The 27,116-nt window shown below is 39.4% G+C and overlaps 1 protein-coding gene across 2 annotated transcripts in view; it reads left to right on the top strand.

Moving 5' to 3' along the window:
• The window catches only part of cntnap2a (contactin associated protein 2a), a 412,736-nt gene that overhangs the window by 341,839 nt on the left and 43,781 nt on the right, over positions 1-27,116 (top strand). For both annotated transcript variants that reach the window (XM_061713895.1, XM_061713896.1), the window contains exons 16-18: positions 4,797-4,953; positions 11,092-11,219; positions 22,125-22,295. In XM_061713895.1, the coding sequence (XP_061569879.1) occupies positions 4,797-4,953; positions 11,092-11,219; positions 22,125-22,295 (456 nt within the window). The remainder of the gene's footprint in view (positions 1-4,796; positions 4,954-11,091; positions 11,220-22,124; positions 22,296-27,116) is intronic.

Consider the following 27,116-nt stretch of genomic DNA (forward strand, 5'->3'; position numbering starts at 1 on the left):
TAAATGAGCTTAAATGAGGGTGCATATTGACAAGATGAGTGATGATATACATGGTTGTATTAAACAATTACTTAAATTATTGTTAAAAACATATTCATCACATGTTTAGGCAAATAAGTGAGGCCTTCAGTGGTCATTGTGGCATTTTTAGCGACTATAATGCCTTTCTTTGGATTTTGGACATCTTTTCCTCTGAAATTCCCCCAGCCAATTTAAAATAGGTTTTTGTTTTTAAATACATATTCCTGTGCCAATTAAGATGCCGTTGATTTTTAGCACTTCTTGGCACTTGTTGTGATCAGTATCACCATAACAACAGGCGAGTTGTTTACTTGAGGGGAGTAGCTGATTACGTTTTCCAAAAGCAAACTGATACACAGAGTAAGACCACGAATCCAGATGAGTTGATAAGAAGGTCTCAAGGACTTAAGGAAGGAATAAAATCGAGAGCTGGGAGAACACTCTTCTTCTCTTGATTGTCATGGGGAAAGTGGGATCACTGGCAGATATTAAATGTCGCGCTTCGATCACTGACAAGGACACACATTGTGTTTCGCCCAGACATGTTCAACAGCAATCATGTCTCTATATGGATTTCAGTCGGACTAAAAAAGACTCCAAGCAGAGTGGTAATAGTAGAAGAAATTGTATCACAACGCTTGTCAACAACAGATTAAGCGCTTCTACACCTTGGACATTGAACATTGTCTACCAAGTATTTGTCCTTGTTATCCATCATTGTTGCATGTGACCTCATCATCTTTATTGTTACCAGCTACTGGAGTTCAACCACATCGCCCTCTTTACTACAAAATTAATCGTTTGTCAGTTGATTTTGATTTCAACAATTACCTGCTTATTGGCATTGTTGCGCTAAAGAGCAGATTATCTTTCTGATATGATTCCATGAGGTATATTTAGACCATGCGCTTGTGCTTTTAACCCTACGTCTATCTCTTTTGTTCACACAAACAGTCTGTTCTTGTCGTGAAGGCAAAGATGCACTAACACACAAAAACAAGCAGCTCAGCCTCATCTTGGCAGTGCCCTCTCTCGGTGGATATCCGTTTGAACTCTGTGCCAGCATGATTCTATCTCTCCTCCCTCAAATCTTCATCCATCCATGCTGTCGTGCTCTCATCGCTCCCGCCATCCTCTTCCACCACTTCTGAGTTGTTTGTTTTGGCAGAGCAAACTGAGTTGCACAGGAGATCTAAACTGGCACAACTCGTAGCTCCCATTCCACCTGATGCCCTGCTGTTACTCCTGCAGCTCTCCTCCTACTGTTTCCTCTCATCTCTGCTCCTATCTCGGAAAACAAGCTATAAAAATGGTCAAGTGTATTTTCTGTGTGTTTTTGTATTAGAATACTTTGTGCTATTTTTTCCCATGCCTGAGAAGTGTGGATATGGCAGTGAAATTAAAAGGCCAAGTACAAAAATGACTGCTGGGCTTTTTTTTCCTCCTTTTTTTCATTTGTTTGTCTCTTTCCCTCAGATGTACAGTAAGATAAGGGGACTTGTTTGTTTGGGGTTTTTCAGTTTATATATTTTCACACATTCCTCACAGCCCTGAAATGCTCTATGTGAGACCGCAAATGTCTGAATCAAGCCAGTCGCTGTGTAAACTTTTATCTAGACCCCTCTTAGAGAATGTGGATAGTTTGTGGCGAGTTTCTCTCGGGCACAGACACACAGAGACTGTTTGGCATTTTCTCACAAGTCTGCCAGAAACATACAAATGATCCTCACCACTACACCCAGGCTGCCTCAATTTTCTTCCTGACTGTGGGAGGTATGCGCTCTCCTGATACACATTAGAAGTCAGAACAGTTCATAGAAAGCAAGCCTGCTGGCAGGAACTGTTTGTGTGGCTTGTTTGTCGGAGGCCAGCACAGTGCCAGTCAAAGTCCTTGTGGAGTCTGAAGGCAGACCTCATCACTCGCCAGCCATAAAAATCAGAAACTACTATTATTATAGAGGAATTCATAATGAGATATAGGTTACTTCTCATAAACAGATGTTCCCATTAATTTGAAATAAAATGACACAAAGAAATGAATGAATGAGTAAACTAGTTTTGAACATAACTATATACTTTGCTGATGATGTCGAGCTTTGATGTGTGAAACCTTATTATCTTTGTCATCAAAAAATGTGTATATTGAAACATGTATTATGTAACCAGCATTAAAAAACATTTGATTGACACAAAACGTACAGTACACTCTAAAAGCACCTCTAAAAGGATTTTTTTTTTTAAATGTCTCCAAAAATTCTGTTTTCCTGTTTAGTACCTTTGTTTTATAGGAGTGTTAAATCACTAAACAGTAACTTGATTAATGTTACTGACATTGGAGCGCTGAATAAAATCAAACACCTAATAAATGTGATGATGATTTTAATTATTTTCAAGAAAAGAAATAGACATAACCAGATGAGAAAATAAAAGGGAAATAATTTCCTCTAGATTTCAAACAATGTGGTGCAGGATATGGACAACAATACAAACTTTATGCAACTTTCCAGATTAAAAGAAAAATAACTCATATGACGTGAAAAACTACAACTGAGCTAACAGCCTTCTGTAATAGCTTATCCGTCTCTTATATGTTCTTCCAATGACACAATATAATAGATACATTTTGACCTAAATCTTAAGATCATCTCTCAGGTTCATACTGGGGTCTTAATGGCTTGTGACACATCATTTTAATGCCAATAAATGTACAGAGGGGGAGGTTTTACAGTTCGGTCCAGAGGTGATACAGAGGTAATGGCAGTATTTTGATTTGTTGTTTTTTTTTTAGTCTTTGTGTTTTTACAACACAACAATGGCTGTCAAATAACGCAATTGAGGTGTGATTAAAGTTTTAGCTGTAATTTAACAAGTTTCACAAAAATGGGACAACAAAAGAACATTGCAGCTTGACAAATAGTTAAAGACTTGTTAAACGGACCATTAATGAGTTGCTCTGCCCCAGCTTGGCCCCTCTACTGTACAGACGCTCCTGGTGATCCTGGACTTGAAGCAGATTTTCTTCATGTCTTGATCATATTCATTTGTATTGCAAATCTTAAACAAGTTGTTTTTCAGAGAAAATTACTTGAAAAAGAAAAATATAGACAAAACAGTTATCATTACAGATAGTAAGTGACTTACTCAGCATCTTTGTTGTTTAATGAAGAAACCTGAGGTGAATATTTTGTTAAAACCTCTATGTCCAAACCTGAATCTCCAACAATGTTTTAAACAACTTTTGGCTTTATTGGATGCACGTGACTGTATTGATGGATCCACTTTTGAATTTGTATTTCTATTGAGCCAGTAGACTCCACTCGACCCCTCTCTTCTGTTGGGTGTCCTTTCCGTGAGATATCTGATGGCAACTCTGAACCAAGCCCAAATTGCACAGACCTCCCTCTCAAGCCTGCAGCCATCCATGGATCTATTGCCAACATCCCCACACCAGATACACAAGGACCCATTTAGATATTTTACATCATGCAGTGACTGATCTGTGTATGACATCTGTTATACGTTATCGAAGATGAACTTGTAAACCTTTAAAGCAGGAATATTTTCAGTGTCTGTGTTCTTTGTTCAGTCATTAACCCAGTGAGTGGCATTTCCAGATATCCATCTAGGTGTACTCTGGCATGGCATCACTGGCCTCAGTATGAGACTGAAACTGTCACTTAAATTTAAACTTGATGCTCACAACAACAACACACAGACGCGCCTGCACTGAGGGGTAAAGCATTGGGAAGTCTCTTGAGGCGCCACTGTTAATCCAACTGACAGGGACTTGTCTGAACAGTGGCCCGAAGAGAGATGAGGCTAATTCTCTTCATGAAGGCAATAAACCCATAGGTCACCTAGGCCACACGCACTTATACCCACAATATACAGTATAGAGCCATATTTTTAGCTTCCTCTTGAAGTTTAGCCCAACACAATGTAATAATACTGTATATCAATCCACTCAATGCAATTGTGCTGCATCAAAAGTCTGCTTCAATGTGGCTCAGGAGATTTCATTGGCTCTGATGGAATTTGACAAAGTGATATTGACAATGCAGCTTATTATCTAGGAATACAGTGGGAAACCTAATATTGTTTCATTCTTTCTTGCTGTGATATATTGCCAGCCACCAATAAAGTTACACTTATCTCTCTGCCTAGTTACCCTCCCCTGCCAGAATACATTATCCGGGCCAAGGGAAACAATATTATATATCTCATTGGAAAGCGGTGATCCTTCACCTTTTATCTGCTCTTTTTTTTTTTTTTTTAAATGTGCATAGGAACTTACACAAACCAACATGCACAAGTGGGTCAGCTGATACACTCTTAAGATCCTTTAATGACACTGACAGTTATGTGCACACACGTGCAATATAAAAGATAAATGATAATGCAGCCCTGAAGTTACATTCACGTCTCCAAAGTCACTGGCGGGATCTGTGAGTAAGTGTTTCTGCCAGTCTCAAAGCGTGTGTGTGTGAAACATGTGGAGCAAATAAATTACATTCACCATGCAGCTGTCAGCAGTCAGTGTATTCACCTTAATGAAATAAAAGCTCAAAGAAAAGTTGAATAATTAATCTCCCCATAATGGGATTGAGTCTGAACAACTTTATTTCCAGCACATAAGTCTGTATTTCTGTCTCTGTTCTGCAGTGAACGTTGTGGTCATCAGCCAAGACAAGTGGGGATATTGAGGATAAAAAGAGGTTGTCCTTTGTGAGCAAAGCTTACAGGTTTGTTTGTGTATGTTTGTGTTTGGTTGCCAGATGGGACCCCCTACACGTGGTGGGTGGGCCGAGGCAGCGAAAAGCACTTCTACTGGGGTGGCTCAGGGCCTGGCATCCAGAAATGCGCCTGTGGTATCGACAGAAATTGTACTGACCCCAAGTACGACTGCAACTGTGATGCGGATGCCAAACAATGGTAAGTCCGACTATTATACAGCAAAAACATGAATAAAAAGCAATTATTTGAAATACGCTTTTCGGGATCAGCTGTCAGCAAAATGTTCTCTATTATTATGTGACAGCATGTTGGCAAAACAAAGAGAAGAGTGGAACACACAATGTGAAAAATAAGAAAAACGAGTGCAGCAACCAGCCTGAGGAGAATATTATCTTTTAAAGTGAATGCAGAAAGGACATTCTTGATTTAGTGACCCAAAAATGTATTTGGCCAGTTTTTGTATTTGTGCTGGCCCATCACCTCCAAACTTGCAGTCAAATTTGCTCTTTCTTGGACTTTATAATGTTCTGCCAGATTATTTAGATATTATAGCAGTTCATGAAACACACTGGCTAAAATGAAGAGGAGGTTCTTGGCCGATGGGGAGCTGCTGTGGCCACATTACAGAGGCCACACACTGTCCTTCAGTCCAAGTCAACAAAGCAAAAGTTTTTGTTCGAGCTGACGGTACACTGGGCAGATCAGCTGGAATGGGTCTTTTGAAAAGAAGCTCATTAAATCTAATGGACTGGACAGCAGGTACCATCCACCAGTGTCCTGGTGGATGTTGCATGCAGGAATTATGTAACAAAGAATAGTTGGATGTTTGGTTAGGACCTGCTCGATCAGTATAGGGTTTTCACTTTGGGTAAATTGTTTCCTATGTCTTATTTTCAGAATCTGTGGTGGATGACTGGTCACTATTACAAGGCCTTAAATAGTGTAGAGGTACAAAGCAGCAGGCGCTTCCTCACTGATCTTCCTGCTGTTGAAACCCAACTTATCTACTGTATAAAGATAAAAAAGACAAAATACAGGATGAAAAAGGCCGAGATTATATATTTGCCCGTTCTAGTTACATGTTCTTCTGGTATTTCAGAAGAACACTTCTTTCTTTGTACACCTGCACCTCCACAGAGCTGTTACATACAGCTTCTGCATCGTTTACTCTGCAATTGTCACAGTGCACAATTTAGGGCGCAAAGGATGATATTTGGAGACAGGTTGTCACATCACTATATTTTTACTACAGTTGCAACTACTATTGTAGCTTTAAGGCCCATGATGTCTACACACAAACAATGCGTGAAACCATTTTGATTAATCCAAACTTTATAACGATTTTTAATCATTTGAAGCACTAACCAGGCAAAACAACGGAAAGATTGCATTTGCTCAGTAAGCCAGACATTCAGTAAAATAATACAATCCTGATGTATTACTTCTTTCTAAGATACATGAGAACGAGTCATAGCATCATCGTATCTCATGGAAAGGGAATGTCCAACCATCTCATTAAGTTAATTAATTAGGTAGCAAGCTAGAGCCAATTAATTGAACCAACGAAAGTTTTCATTTTTGTCAATCCAACCACACGTTTCCTCAGAAATGTTAGAGAATCATCTGCTCCCAATGCTGATATTTGCACATATCTGTAGTATAGAATCTCAACTTAGTTGTTAAAGTCTGATGAGGTGTCTAACTTCGAGTACCGATGCGAGTGGATGATTAATGCCACCATGAATTATGTGTTTATTTAATCGCAATGTTTGCCTTCAGAACCAACAGTTTGTGTTTCAAAGCCCTTTTAGCCAGCTGATTGATATTCTCATTAAAACCAATTGCATCGCTGCCTGTGAGTGTGTGCGTGTGTGTGGATACTGCTTGTTTGTGAGTAATTACTGCTTGCTAGCAAGAAGAGGCAATTTTATTTGCTTTGACGTCTCCCTCCTCATCTCTAAAACTAGTAACATTAATATTTCTTCTACTGTGATTTTCTCCAACTTATTTTTTGCTTTTTCAAATATTTCCACTTTAACTGTTTGAGCAGCACATCAACTCTTGTACTCACCCACATTATTCAGATGCACATGTACGTTCCTCCATACATACATAAGATACGTAGATACACACTTTAATTCCCAAATGGCCGTTTATTATTATTATTATTAAATTTATATCAAGAGCTTAGAATACAGTCCTACTTACATCTATTAAAGGCTTTAAAGGTGTCTATTTTAATATTTAATGTTTCAAACCAATACAGCCAGTTAGGTATTCACTGTGATGGGTTTTTAAAAATTGTATTTATACAGTGTCACTCATCCATTCCCTCATCCATCTACTAAAACAATTTATAAAGCCACGCGATTTACAATTCTGTTCACCCACATATGTATAAGTACTTTTCGACAACATTGGAAAAATCAGAAGTGTTGTCTCCACATGTACTCGCTCTTCATGCTCAGCACTGTAATACATTCATTTATCACGGAAAAATGGGCAATACATTTCACTGTCATGTCTAAGCAGTGAATATTATGATTAAAAAGGTTGCCATTGAAGTCAAGATGATATTAACAAGGCTTAATGAAAGATTCCAGTGAGTTAATAAAAGTCATTTGTCTGCACAAATCAACGGTTGCTACTTTGAAACAGGTTTATAAAGGAAGGGAATAAAGGAAAATACATTTTCATTGCACAAGTCAGGCATTTTCTCCGGTATGAACACCAATGTTTTTCATTTTAATAAATCAAGAGGAGACTTGATCAGAACCTCAGAGGATTCTCTGAGAGCAGAATGACGGGTTGTACATTATGACGAGACAAAAAATGTACCTGTATCAACTTGTCTTTAAATTATAGATCTGGTTCTGTCACAGTTTGAGCATGGAAAGCGTCAATACAACATGGATTGATAAATTCCCTGCAGACTGAGACCGAAGGGTCTATGCGGAGGTGTACGGCCGGACCATGTGTCCACCAGTTCAGCCAAATTAATCAAAAATGATGATTCAAGAGGACAAGAATAATAAAGCCAAAACAAAGAGTCTATAGGAGTAACAGATCAAATATCTTTAAATGGCCTAATGAATTAACCGGTCTTAGTCTTCGCAAGCTGAAGACGGCTAAGAAGGTTTTACTTTACACGCATCGACCTGTTGGCATTTATTCACAGTATAATATACATAGTCTTAAAGTAACACTTTTAACACATTTCTACGTTATTATTAGCAGACTAGGGCTGCATCTAACGACTATTTTAATAGTCGACTAGTCACCGACTATTGAAACGATTAGTCGACTAATCGGATAATTAGTAATTTTTTTTTAATTTAGTATGAGGTTGCTTTAATTATATGGCAAATGATAATAAACACAAGAAAGATGGCACTAGAGCCCTGCTATAGCGGGACTGTTTTCTTCATCCTGCTCCCGCTGAATTTCTGACCATTACCGCCCGCAACGTGTGTTACACTCCCTCCCCTCCCGCAAAACTCTGAGAATTCATGCTGCACGGCACAATAGTAGAGATGCATTGTTTTAGTGTTTTCTCCCGTCCCGCAAGAGAAATGTCCAGACAAATCTATCTGATCTAATGTTAACATGATCATTGTGGAGTTTGATGGATAATTGACAGTTCATAGGTCACCTGACTGAAAGTTAGATGCAAATTCATCATTGTCATGTTCGCACAAGCCTTTTTAAATTATTTAATTTAAAATATTTTTGTCAGGCACAGTCAGGCATAACGTTAAAGCTCTCTTTTAAAGGCAAAATACGCTTAATAACTTACCAAGGCGGGTCCGTTTCGTTCAACACTCCGACGTGCTTTTTCTTCAAATGCATTACCGACGTGCTCCGTGATAAGCAAGGTCGGCTTTGCAAACCTTGCAATTCATCTTTTTATTTGGGGTATCCAGGCTAAAATGTAATAAAAGTTTTATTACCTGCAGCTGCACTGAGACGCTATCGTTCATGCGCGACTCTCGGCAGAGATTGTATTGAAGTGAGACGCCTTACTCCATTGGAAAAACATGTCTGGCGACAATTGTCGACAATGGAATTCATTGTCAACAATTTTGATTATCGATTTTTGTCGATAACATCGACGAATCGTTGCAGCCCTATAGCAGACACTTTTATCCAAAGTGATGTACATCTGAGAGAACAAACACAGCAGCAATTAGGGTTATCTTTGTTCATCTTTGATGCCATTCTTGGGCTTGAACCTGGGTCCAGACCCAAGCCCACCTCTGTAGCCACTAGACTACCACTCCCCATCCATTCTTGTTTTAAATGTTTTCACATCCTACATACTATTCATGTCTAGACAGCAGCTAAGTCAGAGCTGCGACTAGCAACAAATCTGAAGATCTACATAACTTCAACATCTGATGTTGCATATCTGATACATACACTCGTAAGCATCCCAGGCCCAACAGAGCACTTGATACATGAACAGTCTACAACAATACCATGTTTCTTTATGGGGGTACCAAAGGGTGATGGATTTGTCCCAACCTTCTGGGTTGACAGAGCCACTGGATGGCTTGATCCATTACAGAGGAGAGCTACCACCTTGAAGCGGCCTTTCTTTCTGTTTGTTTAGCTTTTCTATCCATCTATTGTGTTCCACTTAGCCATTCAGGTCACAGTGACAGCAGCCTAAGTAGAGAGGCCCAGACCTCCCTCTCCCAACTACGTTCTCCAGCTCCTCTGGGAGGGCACCAAGGCTTATCATAAATATATTTGTGTGTCTGTGTTTGAGTGTGTGTGTGTGTCTTTGTGTTGTTAGCTTGTCTTTTCCTGACACTCTACTGCAATTGGAAAAGGAGCAAAATCAATGCTGTGTATGATCGCCGAGCGTTAACCTCCCCAAAGTGAAACTGAACACATTACATTTCATGTTTATCTGAGTAAAAAGGTGTTTGCACTGTAAAAGAACATACTGTAACTGTATGTACATATACATATATATGTATGTGTGTATTTGTGTGTTTGTGTGTGTGTGCGTGTGCGTGCATGTGCATGTGCATATAAAGCGATGTGGATTACTGCAGGTTTAGCTTCAATAAAGCCAGCTTAGATATAATGCTGACAAAATATTTACCATCTGCTGTTGCAGCTTTATTTCTGACTTTGTTTAGATAAATAAACTGCAAGCTTGTGTTAATCTTTAACATAAATATTTACATTTTAAACGGTCATACATTTAAATGTGATTTTTATGCAATTAAATTCTTTAGGTCTAGGTTAATCTTTCAGACTTCATGAAAATGATCTGCTACTTTATTCTAATGAACAAACTAACTTCCTGTCCTCTGTGAAGCTGATGTAGCAACATCTGTGCTCGTGTGTTCTTCTGCACCCATCTCATCTCCTCTGCAGCAGCTGCTGCCAGAGGCTAAAGGCATTTATAGTTCAGCTTGTCAGTCTCGATGCTGCCACAGAGTTCAACGACGAAAAGGTGTGAACACAAATAGGTAGCTGTGGAGTGGAGGCACTATGGAAGTAAACATAGCTGAGAGACCGCCAAAGAGTGCTCTACTCTCTCTACTCTCTCCGGATTTCTCTTTTTCTCTCACCTATGCGGAAACTCTCTTAATGTCTCTTTCACTCTTGTCATTATTATTTCATGTTGAGCTACTGGTTTAGGGCGCACTAACCTATTGTTTCAGGTGCCGCCCCAGAGAGGTGGGTGACTGATTGACCACAGGGAGAGGGGTCGGGGCCGACGCTATAGCGTTCAAATACAGTTTTTGTAAACATTGTTTCCATTCATTAAATGAATTAATTACATTATAAAAGCCACCTATGAACAAGAGCAAACTATGTTTATCTTGTTAAAGTTTAGAATATGAAATAAAAAATCATTAAAAAAAATGTCCTGCAGAAAACTTACTTATCAAGTCAAAGGGCAAAAGGGCAGGTGCTGGAGTCTACCTGGAGTCTGTGCACGTGCCTGCAGATGTGTTTTCATACATAAAGTATTTTCTTATTTGCATTTGAATACATACCCAACATTTCTGACTTCCATGTTAGAAACTATCTCTGTATCCAGTTAAGTATAGCATGCTTTATTTTACAGCCAAATTTAGTGTCAGAGTTTTATCACCTCAAAACCAAAGAATTATTCATTAAAATCAATACTGGGGCAGTCATGAATTGTGTTAGCCACAAACTAAAAATGTTATTTTATCAGTTTTAGTTGTTGCCTTGAACACCTCTAAATCACAAAGTATGACATAGATTTAAATGCAAAAGAATCCAAGAATAGTTAGGAGATCTTACAGCTTTTAATGCAAATGTCTTTCTTAACCATTCTTCCTACAGGAGAGAGGATTCTGGTCTCCTGATATATAAAGAACACCTGCCAGTCAGCCAAGTTGCCGTTGGTGACACAAACAGACCGGGGTCTGAGGCCAAGATCACTGTTGGACCACTCCGTTGCCAAGGAGATGGTAAGTAATGAGCCACTGATACATGTATACTCTCCACAGGAGTATTGAGTGAGCGGCTTCTATACCTGTCAAGAAAGTGAACCAACACACAAAGGTGCAATAATCAGTAATAAGTGTGTGTGTGCGTGTGTACGTGTACGTGTACGTGTGCGTGTGTAAGAGGTGTGTGTGAGCTACAGGATGTTAGTGAATGTCCTGAAAAAATTGTGCTTGCTTTTTTTTATGCAAAAAACTTCCTCCTGTGTGATAGTTTGAATGTAAACTGGCTGGGAAAAGGTCACTGTGCACTTTCAGAGAGTGATTGGTATTTCACAATATTTTTTCTTCATCTCGCTGGTGCCAAATTAATTAATTGAGAAAATGAATTTGCAAAACAAAGTTAAATAGTTCATACATACTTTTTTTTTAAAAGCACCATACAAACAGAAATACATTTCACAAGAGAGTTACAGTAAAAGAGAAAAAAGAAGATCGCAGATGGCCTTATATGCTGCATAAGGAGGTTGAAAGAAGTGTAAGAAGAGAATTAGAGAATGAACCCAGAGCTAAATAGCGCTGCGCTTATCATTGTCTGCCAGATCTTTGGATGAACTTTAGAAAAGCTGGACCAGGATGGGCAAAAGTGGTGCGAGCATTTATGCTGCAGGTATAACAGCAGCCACTGAACAAGGCAGCAGGACTGCAGCTAAAGTGGTCTAATTAATAAGCAATATGTGCCTTAATGACCTTCTCCAAGTCATCTGCAGAGAGGAGTGGTTTCATTTTCAAACTAATTCTCAGCTGGTCGTAAATGTATGACTGCATAACCTTTGTGAAGGGGTTCATCAAAGGTTGAATGAAGAGGGCACCTCAAGTGTCTTTAATTACAACTCCTATTAAAAATCACCATTTTACACCGTGTGTAGTTGTGGAACAGTCAGGAGTGGTAAAATACCCTTCTTTTATTTGATTTTATGGGGAACTGTTAATAGTACTCCAGCAGGCCTTTGAAATGGTTTGTCTATTACAAGAGAATTAATCCATGCACAATTTCAATAGATGGAAAAAATAAAAGTCTGCTGTGCTCACCACTGAATTAGCTCTCTCTTTTTTTTTGCTGGATCAGATCATTTACTGTTTGTCCTTTGGGTTTTCTGCCTCCTAAAAGGAAATCAGCCTGAAACCAATCTGGAATTGCTTCCAAATTCAGTTAAGACTGAATAAAATAACTGTGAAAATATTGCATTATCTGTCATCTACAGTATGATGTGAGTCAGTGCAAGCCAGTTAGCTGCAATCAAAAAGTCTTTAACATTGACTGTTGTGTGCTTTGTGTTAAAAACCGATTCTTCTCTCTAAAAGTCAGTAACATGAAATGAAATGTAATTTACAATGAGTTGGGCCCTGCTGCCCTACAGCCTCACACTTGAACCACACTGGCCCGTCATGAGTATTGATGTATACAGCCAATTGTTATTTTAGTAGAGTTTCTTTGCTTTAAGGTTATTTTACTCACAGTTTATACTGTATGTTAGTGTCCTGTCTCTCTTTCTTCCCCTGCTAGTCCATTGACATTCTGTATCACAGGTTTCCCTGTGCTCTCTCTTGACCTTCCCCTCGTGCTTCTTAGTTCTGCTCACCCTCTCTTCTAGGATTTTCTTTTGTAATAGCTTCACTTGTCAGTGTTTGTTGGTTAAAATAAAGGAAAGCATTGGTTTATATTTCTGTGTATACGTCTGCATGGCCACGTAAATGTGTCTAAAATTGTACTGTTGTTTTCCATGTAAGCACACATCAAATTTTAAGCACTTTAAAACACACAGTTTGCATGCTGACTGTTACTGTAAATCTTTTATGGTTCTTCACTTTTATGCTCGTGCAGTCAGTTGATTACTTGGAAGACACTAAAAACACTGATATTGACCACACAGCTCATAATCTGTACACTTTCTGTTCTGTTTGTCCTATGCAAAGTTTGCATAACTCACATGCTTCATTTTCCAAATGCAAAACATTTGTTTAACAAATAGGCAGCTGAGCCAATGTTACATTTCATTGGACTTTTCGACATAAACATAAATGACAGCTGGATAAGTTACTCTAAAAGTGTAAAGCCAAGCAAGGAATATGTTTAGCAGTATCTGCAAAACTTTCCTCTGTGTAAAATTCAGCGTCAAGATAACTCGGGCTTGCTGGCTTATGAGGAAACAACACCTCAAGTGGGCTTTTTTTTATTTTTATTTTATCTACAATGCTGACCACAGTTAAAGGCTACTGTGTGTTTTTTTTTTCTATTGCAACTTTGCAACTGTAAGGCCCATTAAAACCTATGTATACCTATTAAATATGACCTTTATATATGCCCGAACTGGCATGGGCTTGAAACCAGCACAGTTTGATTCCAACTTTGTAAAAAAGTATCACCCATTAAAGGATGCACGCCAATAGGATTTTCTCGATTAGGTGTTTTTGCCTTTGCGTCGACCTTCTGCTAAAGTTAAAATCGTTTAGAGATGAAAAGTACTGTTTGTATGTGCAAGGAAACCAACTACCAAAGAGATTTTTTGGAAAGTAATATCCCTGGGAGAGGAAACACAAACATGGATCTTCAGTGCAATTCAGCAAAGCCATTATTTTAATCATCCTTTATAGACTGCTCATTTTTCATACTAAAAGGTGTAAAAGAGGGAGCTCTTCTTCCAGAGAGGCCGAATTTAAAGCTACAAAGATATATGGGCTAGAATACCTCCCTCGGTCCATCCGTCCATTCATTCAGCAGACAGGAAGTGGCCTGGTTCTGTCAAAGGTGCCGAACATGACAGAACACCTGCCCTTCCTCCTCTCTGGTGTCATGCTGATTATGGTCCCTTCATCAACAACCTGGTGCCACTGTCACTAATGTCCCTCCATCACAGAGATTCATCACATACAAACAAACCATAATTTAATGACCCATGACACCACATCTGTTTGTGTGTGTTGGGTTCTATCATGTTGCAGCGTAGCAAACACAATTACCAAAGATAGATCTTTCTGTTATGAGATGGAGCCTTATTCCCTTTGTCTTACTTTGTTATCCCTGCCAGAGTCTTTGTGTTCAAGACAAAGAGAGTCATTCTCTTTAATATTTAGTGACCAAATTAACAAAGTTTAAAATGAAGATGACTTTGAGGTATGTCTCCCATAGTGTTGGCCAATACACTGGAACATAGAGCATGCATTATACATTGGCCCATTAAGGCATATTAAATGTATATTAAAATGTTCACACGTGAATAGGTACTCCGTGTATGATTGATGCTTTTCATACAGTGGAGGGAGCTCTGTCTCATTAAGAGCAATGACGATTGGCTGCCATATAATGGGTTTTTACACACAAATGACTGGTGTCTCGAACAGTCAGGGAAAGTTTCAGGAAGGTGTTCGTGTATGCACACATGCACTCTTCTGTGTTTGTGTGTTTCTGTCTCTCTCTGTCTGTGGCAGGCACAAGAGCCTAAGAGAGTAACTTTGAGTGTGTGTGTGTGTGTGTGTGTGTGTGTGTGTGTGTGTGTGTGTGTGTGTGTGTGTGTGTGTGTGTGTGTGTGTGTGTGTGTGTGTGTGTGTTGGCGTGTGAGCATTCGTGCCTCAGCATTAATGAAGCCTATTTCCAAGGCTAGTTTGATGGCAGTTTACGCAGCCACAAGCAGACGAGGAGGAATTAGTTCCATTTATTGATGTTAAAAGGGTTTGGACAGTTTAATTGATGGAGATGTAAAATGCAAAATAGCAAATGAAGCAGAGCATTACATGCTTCTACTGCTATTATGATGTCATGGACCTCCTGAGGGAATGAATGAAAGCGTACAAGGGGTCACTTATCATAGTTCAAAATTAATTAATGGCTCTGTACTAATTTGTCACTGATTTGTCAAACAGTATCAAATATGATGTACATAGACCTCAAATAAATGCATACATGTGCATTTGAAATAAACCCTTAAATGTGAACGTTTGGATTAGATGAATTGATTTGGACTGAAACGTCAATATTTATTTAACTGAAAAGAAATTAATATTTCTGTTTCTGTTATTTTGTAGATTTACGATTATGTGACTGAGAAAGACAAAGCAGCAGCACCGTTATTGAGGGGGTTCATGAGCACATTTCAGTGTGCATCTTTATTGATGTGTGAAACTATGTGTGGCAAGAAAATGTACCTATTGCAAAGAATCTAAAATACTTTGAGTGGGTGAATTTCTCTTGTTGACTCGACAAGACGTTTGCACTTTCCCGCCATGACTTCCTGTCTGCGTGACTGACTGACTTATCATGCAGACACTTTTGTTCCTAAATTCTTAATTGGTTCCTAAATACTGCCTCAGTATCTTTTAGGACACACCTTTCCAGTATTACTATTTCTGCAACAGCCCACGCCAGGAAAACCTCACATTATTGTGTTCAGTTATCAGCTGAAAGGAGCAGCAGCAGCAGCAGCATTGATGATGTCCTTGGGTTAAATGAAAAGGCTGTGGACTGGTTCACATGTTCTGTTGCTCCTAACTTCCCCTGAGTGATCAAAAGACATGGACAATTACAGGATATCACAGGATATATATATATATATGTATACATATGTATATACACATATGTATATATATATATACACACATATATACACTTAGTTTTGATGATGCTGTGCTTTATAAACTGAGGGTTTTATCAGCGTTGAGCAGCAGTCTTGAACTGCTCTGACATTATATTAATGTTTCAAAGATGGTGGTAAATACACGGTGTCAACAGGAAACATTCTCTGCTTGTCGTTCCAGTCTTCAACTTGATGGTTATTCTGCTTTTTTTGACTCAAATTGGATGATAAATAAAAGTCCACAGTGCACATATGGAGTATAACATTTTGATATTGTTTCATGTCCATTACTTTATTTCAGAAATACATATAAAACCTGTTGATGTTAGTTGTAGCAGTAAATCTGGGATAGTCTCCAGCAGATCGCTGTAACCCTAAATAGGAATAAGTATGGATGAATTAATTAATTAATTAATTTCTTTACGTACCAAATCTTCATCAGTTTTTGTAAAGAGTCCAAAGTGCATCTAAAAGCAATAGGCTAACAAAAATGTATATAAAAACACGGTATATACAAATAAAATAAATTCTGTGTAAATTAATCCAATACAAATAACTTTCTTCTGGACTTTAAGCTTTATCTCATTACACTATTTTATATACACCAGGTTTCTCTCCAATCCAGGCGCTAGCTCATCTTCATTCTCCTTCTCTTTCATTCGAGTTATCACTTGGGAGTCTGACTTAACGGCAAACTGTCATTCAAGATTCATGTGCAACTTTTGACTCTCAAATTAATAAGTTGGTCCTCTTTAGAAAGTTATGGGGTGTGTGTCTTTCCTCGGCTATAAAAATCTTGCTTTACTACTTTAATATCACCACTTGATTACAGAGTTATTCTGCACTGTCATTCCCCATCCTCACTTTGCGGCTAAACCCTGTTTATAATATTGTATTCCTAATGAGATGGACATTGCAGGCCAGTCGTCATGTTAAGGTTATCTCTTTAATAAACCCGTGGTATAGATCTACAGCGCTGTGCTGTCACAGCTGCCAAACAACCAAATGTAAATCCTTTAACTGCGGTCGATAGCTACCTTAGATATCCCATGAGCACATGGTAATTTAGTTAGAATTGCTTTCAGGTACTACTCACTGTTAAAGAGGTAATTGCAAAATGCCTTCGGTCTAAATTAATTTACTGCCCTTAGCAGTTAATGCTTAATTATCTGACTTTTTAATGGCTTGTGTCATTTCTTTTGACATTTTTTTGTTGTTTTTATGTGGATTGCTTCGTTTGCTTGTGCATTCTATATGCATTGAGATTTTTTTTTTCACAAAGGGCTAATGTCGACATTAGGGCATAGTAATTACCGATAATTACACATGAACATCCAGCTATAGCGAGGCATCCTCTACCACCTATGTGTCAATTTTAGCAGCACATTGCATTTGTGAAAATGTGCAGGTGCTGCCTCCTTCTAATGATGGCATACTGAAATAATTAGAAGGAAAATAATTAAAGGGTTCTTATTTCTACTGCTGTAATATCCAACCTCCATTTCTTCGGTTATGGGCTGTAATGGTCTAGTGCTAAAAATGTATGACAAGCAGCTTAATTACATGGAGAGATTGATAAAGACTTAACGGGTCTCGAATGACGGATGCAAACTAATTACTCAAATATTCAGAATCTACATTTACCCTGCATATACTACACCTAGACCATGAAATGACAAGCCACAGATGTTTCAATTACACAAATGAGATGAAATACAGCTCTTAATGGAAATAAATGAGGAAGAAATACATCCCTGATGATGTATTTCCATGTATACAGTACTGAGCAGAAACTTGCAACCTTATAAAGGTTCAAGTGTTTCGAACAGTTACTGTATATCTGAGCCATGCCTCTAGGGGAACTCTGTATAAAAGCTATTTGTGCCCCTTTTATGAAAGCGCTCCCTGATAACACTGACTTGAAGTGTGTGGGCTGGAAGAGTAAGAACTAAGTGGAAAAGTTAAATTACATGTCACAGTGTGTGTTTTCTGTAACAAACTTGGTCCTTGAAGCCTGAGATCAGGTGAATTTAGGGAATATTAAATGTCACAGAGCCTACATGATACAAAGAGAGAAGAGTTTGTGTGCTAATATGTGTGGCCTCCTCTGCCTTCCAGCCCTGTACATTATTTGTGTTTCTAATGAGAATCCTTGTGCTCGGTGTTTTCACTTGTCTTTGTTTGTGTGCCTGAAAATGTCCGTGTTAATGACCTGCGACTGTGCAGTCAGTCATCCTTACCATCTGCCGGTGCTGGCATGTGACCCCATCTGGTCAAGTACAGACAGATGACTCATCCAGTTGGCCTCCACTTCCCCGCGAACTCTACCTCACATCATGTCAGCCTCCACAGTTCAGTGGGCTTGATTTTTTTTTTTCTTTTTTTCTTCTGTTTGTGTTATTTCATTTTCTTCTTTGGTTGTTTTTTAGCATGTCCCTTTGTAACTGTGCAGATGTCAGCAGCTGTTTTCAGGGTTTTGCGTGGTGTCTCAGTTAAATGAGACCATGAATCCACCTCAGCAGCACTGCTGGAGGAAGAGGATTGAATGACCTTAACCATTGTGAGTTTCAGTATGTCGCACATCACGACCCGATAGTACAACATGTGAAGTCTCCTCAAAGTATATATATGGAAGCTATAGTCACTGCCTGGCTTGGAGCATAAAAAATATCTATCCATTATCTATACAGCCTCTTCCTGCTCAGGGTCACGGTGCGCTGCTGGAGTGTAACCCAGCTCTATATGGGTGAAACTATGAAACTAGATATTTAATTATTTCATAAAGAAAGGAAACAAAGGGGTGGGTACATTGAGTATTATTTTTATAAACATTTAAATAATCATTTTTTTAACATATGTGTGTGCAGATACATGCATGTTTGTAAGTGTAAGCATGTGTAGTGTACATATGTATGTGGATATATAATGTGCTTCTATATATGTATGTACATGTATGGATATATGTGTATATATGTATGTACATGTATGGATATATGTGTATATATGTATGTACATGTATAGATATATGTATATGTATGTACATGTATGGATATATGTGTAGATATGTATGTACATGTATGGATATATGTGTATATATGTATGTACATGTATGGATATATGTATATGTATGTACATGTATGGATATATGTGTAGATATGTATGTACATGTATGGATATATGTGTATATATGTATGTACATGTATGGATATATGTATATGTATGTACATGTATGGATATATGTGTATATATGTATGTACATGTATGGATATATGTGTAGGTACGTCATAAGTAGATAGGTATGCATGTAAATGTGCATATGTTTTTTGTTGTTGTTAGCTATTATTCATTTGTTGTATTTATTACAAGGAAAATGTATCAAACATGTCCAACAAAAGACATTTTGAAATGTAAGAAGGGGGGGCATTCATAAGCCGAGGCTTCAGCCCTGACCCTTTGGTCGTGACCTAAGTGTACATGCTTGGTGGTGACCAACACATTTTTTCATTCATTCATTCATTCAAATGTTTTCATTCATTCATTCATTCATTCATTCAATTGTGCAGTAAATAATTTGTGCTTCTATCATTCAAACATTCATGGGTTGTTTTTTTTTGGGGGGGGGGTTTGCATACAGCATGGATTTTCATCATTATTTCATTATATCATACTCACTACACTCGGAACAGCCACACAGAAGAGGATGCTTGAAGTCCAAAAACATTTGGCTCTTTCTAAGACAAGAGAAAAGTTTCACATGAATCTGTACATACGTAATATTGAAAAATCTGATCTGTGAGGCAGCGCGTGCTGCAGCCCAACTCAAAGTACACCTGAGGTCCTCTTGGTCACTCTTATTGTCCACAATTGTGCCTCACACAGATTCTGGGAGTGAGCATGGATGATATGAAAACTGGATGAGAAGGTTTCTTTTGATTTGAAGACAGAAAAAAAAAGTGTCCTTGATCAACAACAGACATTTTCCCTGAAACGCACTTTCCCTTTTTATGTGCTTATACAATAAATGCAGATACAAAAAGTGGCTTTATTGCAGTGAAGATGTTATTCTAAAACATGAATGAACAGACAGGTCAGCTTCAGAAGAAGCTGTCTTCTGTACATATACATGTCAATAGAAGTGCAGGTCTTTTGTACATGAAACTTATGAAATAGTTTATGAAAGAGTTTTGAACATTTGTTTAAATGGTTCAGTGTGTGAAGGGTAAATGTGCCTCAGCGCCGAGACAAACAGTTGCATCTGTGAGTCTGGCAATCGGAGGTTCATGATTCGGCTGCCATGTTTGCTCCTCAAACACTGTTTTCTCTCCAACACTGGGTGTTTGTCAATCGCCTAATTCTTTATTCTCTGGTACCCACACCATTAAGTCCTTTCTAAACTTTTCTGTTCTTCCCTGAATTGTCACTTTTCTTCCCTCCAAGCTGTTATTTTACGTCCAAGTGTCCTTCTAGGCTCTATGTCTCTTTTCTGTTTCTTGTTTCTCCTTTGCTAGAAGTTCCTATGGTAAAGATCAATATGTACCAAACAAAAACTAGACACTTTTCATGTTGACTTTGAATTCGTGATTCAGAGTTACATTATTCTGCAGTCACCAGTAACTTCTTACACTTGGTTGCACATTTTACTGGCACCAAAGATGTGGCCCTGCCTTTCCTTTCATTAGTGAGGGAACATCATAGTTTACACATCATTATTTGTTTCTGTGGCCTCTGCAAGCGCTCTCCCGTTAGTCCTGAATTAGCCTTGTTTAGTAATTGGCTGGGCCTCCACTAGAAAAATAAATAGTGTTTCAATTTCAAACACGTTAGTCACAAAAACAGCATCAGCAGGCTGTTGTTTTTGCATTATTGTGTGTGTGTGTGTGTGTGTGTGTGTGTGTGTGTGTGTGTGTGTGCGTGTGCGTGTGTGCGTGTGTGTGTGTACTTAGCAGCTATCTGCCCTTGCCCCTGGTGAGGGGATGTGAAGCGGGAAGGAGAGGGGAGGGGCTCATCCCTCGTCGTCGGGGGACATTTATCGCACATAACCAGGAGACACACAAAAACTGCTGGATGCCTGCGCTTACTGACTAGAAAATTCAACAAATCTAGAAGCATTTGCTCACACGAATGGCTGGAAACACCCATGCTTTGAGATGCATCCTTTCTGAGGATTTGATGCTTGTCTTTGTTTTCTTTCTGGATATGTTGAGAACCTTTGGGGTTTTAGACTGCAGGACAAATGTCATCAATGGCTCAGAAAATGTGTGATATGAATAATTCTTCACTTTTCGCATCAGCATATGCAAACATTTAAAAATTCACGGCCACATGCATATTCACACAGTGGAGTTATGCACACACACACACACACACACACACACACACACTTGACTCTGCTTTACACAGCTGTTTACCAGGTGTGGGCTTGAAACCAATCCTCTGAGGCATCAAAGAGATCTCGCCCCACTGACACACCACATCAGCCTTCACTGTTCCTCCTCTTGCCCTTCGCGTACCCACGAGCCTCCGCTTGCTTTCCAGCCATCTGCCCTCTGTGTGACTCTCCTCTTTTATTCCTAGACCATTCTTCACTATTCGATGCCCTCACCTGTGCCTGGCCTCTTATTGCTTCCTCCGCTGGTTGTCCTCTTCTCTTCCCTCTATTCCCCGTTTCCCCATCCTCTCCGTTAATAAAAGGAAAGAGACAGAGACGTGGAGAGGGACAAGAGACAGCAGAGAAGTCACTTTGTCAAACCACAGTCTGAAAGTTCTTCAGCAGCTGTTTAGCGTGCCGCTGCTTTGTCGTCATTAGCTGACCCTGGTTTCCTCCTTATACAGATGTTATTGTTCGAGAAGACCCTTCAACATCATGTCCATGCCCCACTGTCATCTTTAAAGTCCTCATTCGGAAGAAAAGAGATGATTTGTCTTCTGTTTTTATATGATTAACTCTATCATATGTTATTGAGGTTGCAGGATATTACGGTCCATGTCAAAACCTTCGGAAAATGAAAATGTGGGTGATGAAGTCATCCTTACGGAGAAGGTATTAAATGAGGCACATTAAATAATAGGTGTGAGATAACATTTTGTCCAGAATAGATTGACAGCTCTTGAATGAAATGAAAATGCATTCATTGCTATTTGAAATGAAGCCGTTTCTACATTGAATTTATTCAGCAGCTTATCAGATCAGAATGGGTTATTAAATGTTTGCCACAGTGTTAATAGAGGGTACAACAGGTGTTGGAAAGTGTTGTAGCTCGGGGTTGTCATAGTTTCTTTTTCTCTTTTTTTCCCACAGATAACTACTGGAACGCTGCATCGTTCACCACCCCGTCCTCCTACCTGCACTTCGCCACCTTTCACGGTGAGATCAGCGCCGACATCTCCTTCTATTTCAAGACAAGTGCCCCCTATGGCGTCTTCCTGGAAAACCTGGGCAACACCGACTTCATCCGGCTGGAGCTCAAATGTAAGAGCCTTTTAACAGACCACGTGAATGCTTGAGAGTCATTTCTTTGTGTTTGTCTTTCTTCTTCTCTCTCTCTTACTTTGAATCTTTACGTAGTCAAGTGTGAGGTTTAATCCTGCGGTCCATCTGATGGTGTTGGGTGAACGCTGAGTCACACACACAGGCCTGCTTATAAAGGCTTGGACAGGCATTTGCCTTCCTGATTATGGTGCACGCCTTGTGTGATTGCTGGAGAGAGCAATCATTTATTTAAGGTAATTGGCGTGTGCAATAATTATGTCCATTATAAACCTCTGTTTAACCGAATAACCCCTTTTTTCAAACTCTAACTCGCATATGGCAGCTCTCTCTCTCTTTCTTCCCATTTTTCTTCTCTGCTCTGAAAAATATTTTTGTGAATAGGTGCATTTAAATCTCCGAGGAGAAATCACAACGTTTTCCATCACATGCAGGCAAACACGTACAGTACACCCACTCTGACACGGAGGTATGGTGCTGTCAATGAATAGTAAACTCTTTGTATTTCAATGTTCAAAGCATACTTCACACTATGAAAAGACAAAAGTCTTCCCCTAGAGAGAGCATGCGGTTTCATATCAACTCTTTCACTATCCTTAGTATACAAACACACTCTCAGATTTAGTTCAAAACAACTATGTGCCAAGTATTCACTTGTTTTCCACATTTTTTCTCCTCTTTTTGTTTACTATACTGGATGTCATGTTTTATACAAACCAATTCCCAAAACCTTGGTACAGTGGGTACAATTTTAATGAAAAGAGAATACAATGATATGCAAATCTCAAGAACTCATATTTTATTCACAATAGAACATTTAAATGCATCAAATGTTGCAAATGAGGAAATGCTCCATGTTCAGAAAAATTGGGACACCTTGTCATGACGTGTAGTTCATATAAATCTGGGGTACGAGCAGACCAGTTGCTGATCTTGACCCATTCCTGTCTGATGGAGCGTTTGAGAGATGCATTTCAAATGTTTTCAACTGCTGAAAGGTTTGGACTGCAAGCAGGCTGGTTCACCACCCAGATCCCTCTGCTCTACAGCCACGCTGTTGTAATAGAAGCAGCATGTGTTCTGGGATTGTCTCGATGACAGATGTGAGGGCTTTCCTGACAAATGTCTTGTCTGGATGAGAGTATAGTGTTGCTCTAAAACAAGCTAGACGGTCCCTCTCCTCAACAGGTGTGGGATCCAGGGATTGTCTCGAAAATAATTCATTTCTTACAGCAACAGGAGAGTTTAATACTTGTCCTTGGTCCACTTTAAGTGAGCTTTGGCCCGGGGAAGAAAGCAGCATCTCTGGATCATATTTATATATATTTATATGCCTTCTTCTTTACATGGTCGCGCTTTAACCTGCATTTCTTAGGCTACGTTCACACTGCAGCTCACTTTCCCATATGTATCTCGTATCTGACTTTTTAATGACAGTTTGAACAGCGTAAATCAGATTTACTTCAAATCCATCCCAGTCCATTTTCATATGTGGTCCTAAATTGGATACATATCGGATCAGTGTCGACGCGACCTCAGTCAGACCGATCACGGGATTCATCACAGGAGATGAGTGTTTTGTCGTGAAAGTCTAGAGGAGAGGCGCTGACAGATATATTAAAAAGTCTTCCTCGAAATCCTGAAATTATGGATGAACTCTGTCAGTGAAGACCCCGACGTCGCGATCCACACCGTACCGAGGTAGCAGCCACTGCTGCACAAAAGGCCATCGTTAACATTTGTGCTCTCCTTATCTCAATCTCTTTCTTTCCTTCATCAGTTGGGCATCATTATGTTGTTTCTGACTGTGCAAGTACTTCCAACTGGCTAGACAAACACGTGAAGCATCCATATTTACTTCTGTAAACACCACACACTGCGGAAGGTTGTGTTTCCTCTTCGCATGCGTGTCACTTCAGGGCTGCGAACTATTCACACTTAAATGTGATGAAGGTTGCATAATGTGAATAACCACACAAGAAAATCAGATTTCAAAAATAATCTTATTTGAGCATTAAGACCTGCAGTGTGAACGTAGCCTTAGTAGCTCGGCGAACTGTGTTTTTAGATGGTGATTTGTGTTGCAGAGCCCATGCACTGATTTCCAGTACAGACTGATACCTACTTTTAATGCAGTTGCACCTGAGAGCCTGAAGAGCACAAACATCCAATATTGATTCCTAGCATTGTCTCACGCACACAGAGGTTTCTTCCAATTCACTGAAACTTTGAATGATAACTATTAGAAATGAAAGTCAACATCATTTTATGCTCAGAACATTTTCACCATTTGTAAACACTCATTTTTTGGGGATTGGTGAAGTGGTGCTGCCACTTAACCTTAATACTTGCCAGCTGTTTTTTTCTAGGTTTTAGTTTTAGTGCCGCTGCCTTTTCTTGCCCTTTACAGCCCACGTCACGTTATTTTTTTCTGAATTTTGTAAATTACAAAAGTAGAAAAGAAAACTGGGACTTTGGTCACAACATCCTATCGATGGACAGAAATTACAAGGAAAAGAGCAAATCAGCAGTTGAAGTGCAGAGAACAATCACACGGACACTTGACGAATCAGTATTCAGTGATGTCCCTCTCAGAAATTACGACCCAGGTCGAGAGGTGAAGCGATGCGGTTGAAATTCAATTCAACCCATGGCTCCTTTGGTGGAAAGACTTCCCTTAAAATACTTCCACTGTATTTCTTTGTCTCAGGCAACAGAATACCACCACCCAAAAGAGATGCGTTTATTCAAGTAGATATCCTGAAAGAAACTTGTCAAACACTAGAAGGTTAAATGGAAGATGCGGCAACAGAGGAGAGAAGCAGCAAACATTTGAAACACCACGTCCTCTCTGAGACTCTTGATTGACGCGTCACCCAGCAGGCTCCTGTGATCTGTTCCAGTGGCTCAAATTAAATTCCCTGCTGCCACAGCGGAAGCGTTCTCATCAAGAGTTTAAAAATCTCTTCAGATTAATCACAGAGCTGCATTGTGAAGGAGGACTTCTGGCACAGTGTGGCTGTCGATTGATGACTAATTACTACTGATTGTGTTTCACAGGGATTTGAGCATTTGGTGTCAGAGCCACGTGCTGACCATTTCCTGCTGGTGTGTCAAAACGCCGCCCAGAGAAAAGATTTATGTAGTTGACAAGAGTTTTGATTCCAGGCTGCAGCCTCGGGCCATTACACTGACTGGCAGGGTTTTAGCCCGTGTGTCGTAAAAGCTTCATGAGGTTTTTATTTCTTATACCAGTTGCGTTTACATTTAAGGATATGCCTTTGCATGCGTATATTTCTTCTTGCAGAAAAATAATTTGTGCTCAGACTGTTATGTACATGCAAATACTGTAACAAATTGCTACAGGGGTTTGCTGTTTGTCTGCCAGATGTGCACACAAAAGACAAAGACAGCAAGTATTTATCCTGTCACAGCTGTGAGCATGTGTGTGTCTGTGCACAAGTTACCCAAGGCTTTCAAAATGCCCCCACATTGATTTCCTCTCTCCTCTGCCTCGCTATCATCTTGCATTTTGCCCCGCAGCACACGTTTAGACACACAGTCGCAAAATGGCTGGCATGCACACATAAACACACACATAATCTCTGCCCTCTTGCTGGTGCAATCAAGTCAGGGCATGAAATGACAGCATTAAGCTGGAATAGCACGGCTTTGCAATTGCAGGGGCTCAAAGCACCGAAATGCACACTCGCTCATACACTCTGGAAATCTTGTAAAAGGAAAAAAATGCACACTACTGTGACCCCAGCAGACTCAAAGTCATATCCCTTTCTGAGTTGCGATAGTAAGATGTAAATATATAAACATTTCTTTGAGAGGCAGCCCTGAAGATTTATTCAGAACCCCCTGAAATGGACTGCTGATGTGACCATGGACAGATAGAAAAGTCCCAGAAATGCACAATGGCTTGACTGTTTGGATTGTGTGTGTCTTATGGGAAGGTGTGTGTCATATGCTGTGTTTTGAGTCCTTAAGATGCTGCATTGTCAGTGTGTGGCTTAGCCAGGATTTATACTCAAGTGTGGTACTGTATATCCAGCAGAGGAATCTGTTTTTCCGACTGGAGATTTTGGTTTGTGAAAATGATACGACCCCCGGGAGTTATTTCTCTGCAGTGCGTGCGCCCGCCTTCTTACCCCTCGGAATTAGGGCTGGGCGATAGGGCTTTTTTATTTGATTCATGATTTTTCCCGATATTCCCTCCTTACTTATTAAGGAAAGCAATAAGTACAAACGCCAGACAACTTAAAGCAAATTTTGCTTTTATTTAATCAAAAGCAAGACAAATGTAACCCCCATTTCTGGTATACATAATAAATCAGTGAACACCCTCTTGGAATCAAAGTCTGTGTTTTAAGTCACACTTTTTAGTCTAAAAGGGGAGACAAACATTCATCTTTAGAGGAGCACCATTTTCTAAAGTATTAACAATATAGTCAAATCTGAAGAAAACTAGGCAGTTACATTTTTCATTGTGTCTAACCCAAACAATACAACAACATACAGGGGTTGTAGCTCATATCTGGGGCGAAGGTTTTAATCAAATTAATAAACCGCGCCCCTTTCCTGTCATACAGCGCCTTGTGTAAAGGATTCGGCTACAGTTAGCTGTTTTTCAGCTAAGGTTTTGAAAGATCCTCGTGTTCGTTTGTCTGGTGCACCATAAGAAAACCAGTGAACAGAATCGAATGTTAATACAAGCTTTTATTATGTCATGCACAATGTTTTCCAGCTGGAGATACACTTTTCTCAAACCACATACTGTAGGTAGGACATGCACAC

The sequence above is a fragment of the Cololabis saira genome, chromosome 22 (genome assembly GCF_033807715.1).
Source record: "Cololabis saira isolate AMF1-May2022 chromosome 22, fColSai1.1, whole genome shotgun sequence".
Classification (NCBI taxonomy): domain Eukaryota; kingdom Metazoa; phylum Chordata; class Actinopteri; order Beloniformes; family Belonidae; genus Cololabis; species Cololabis saira.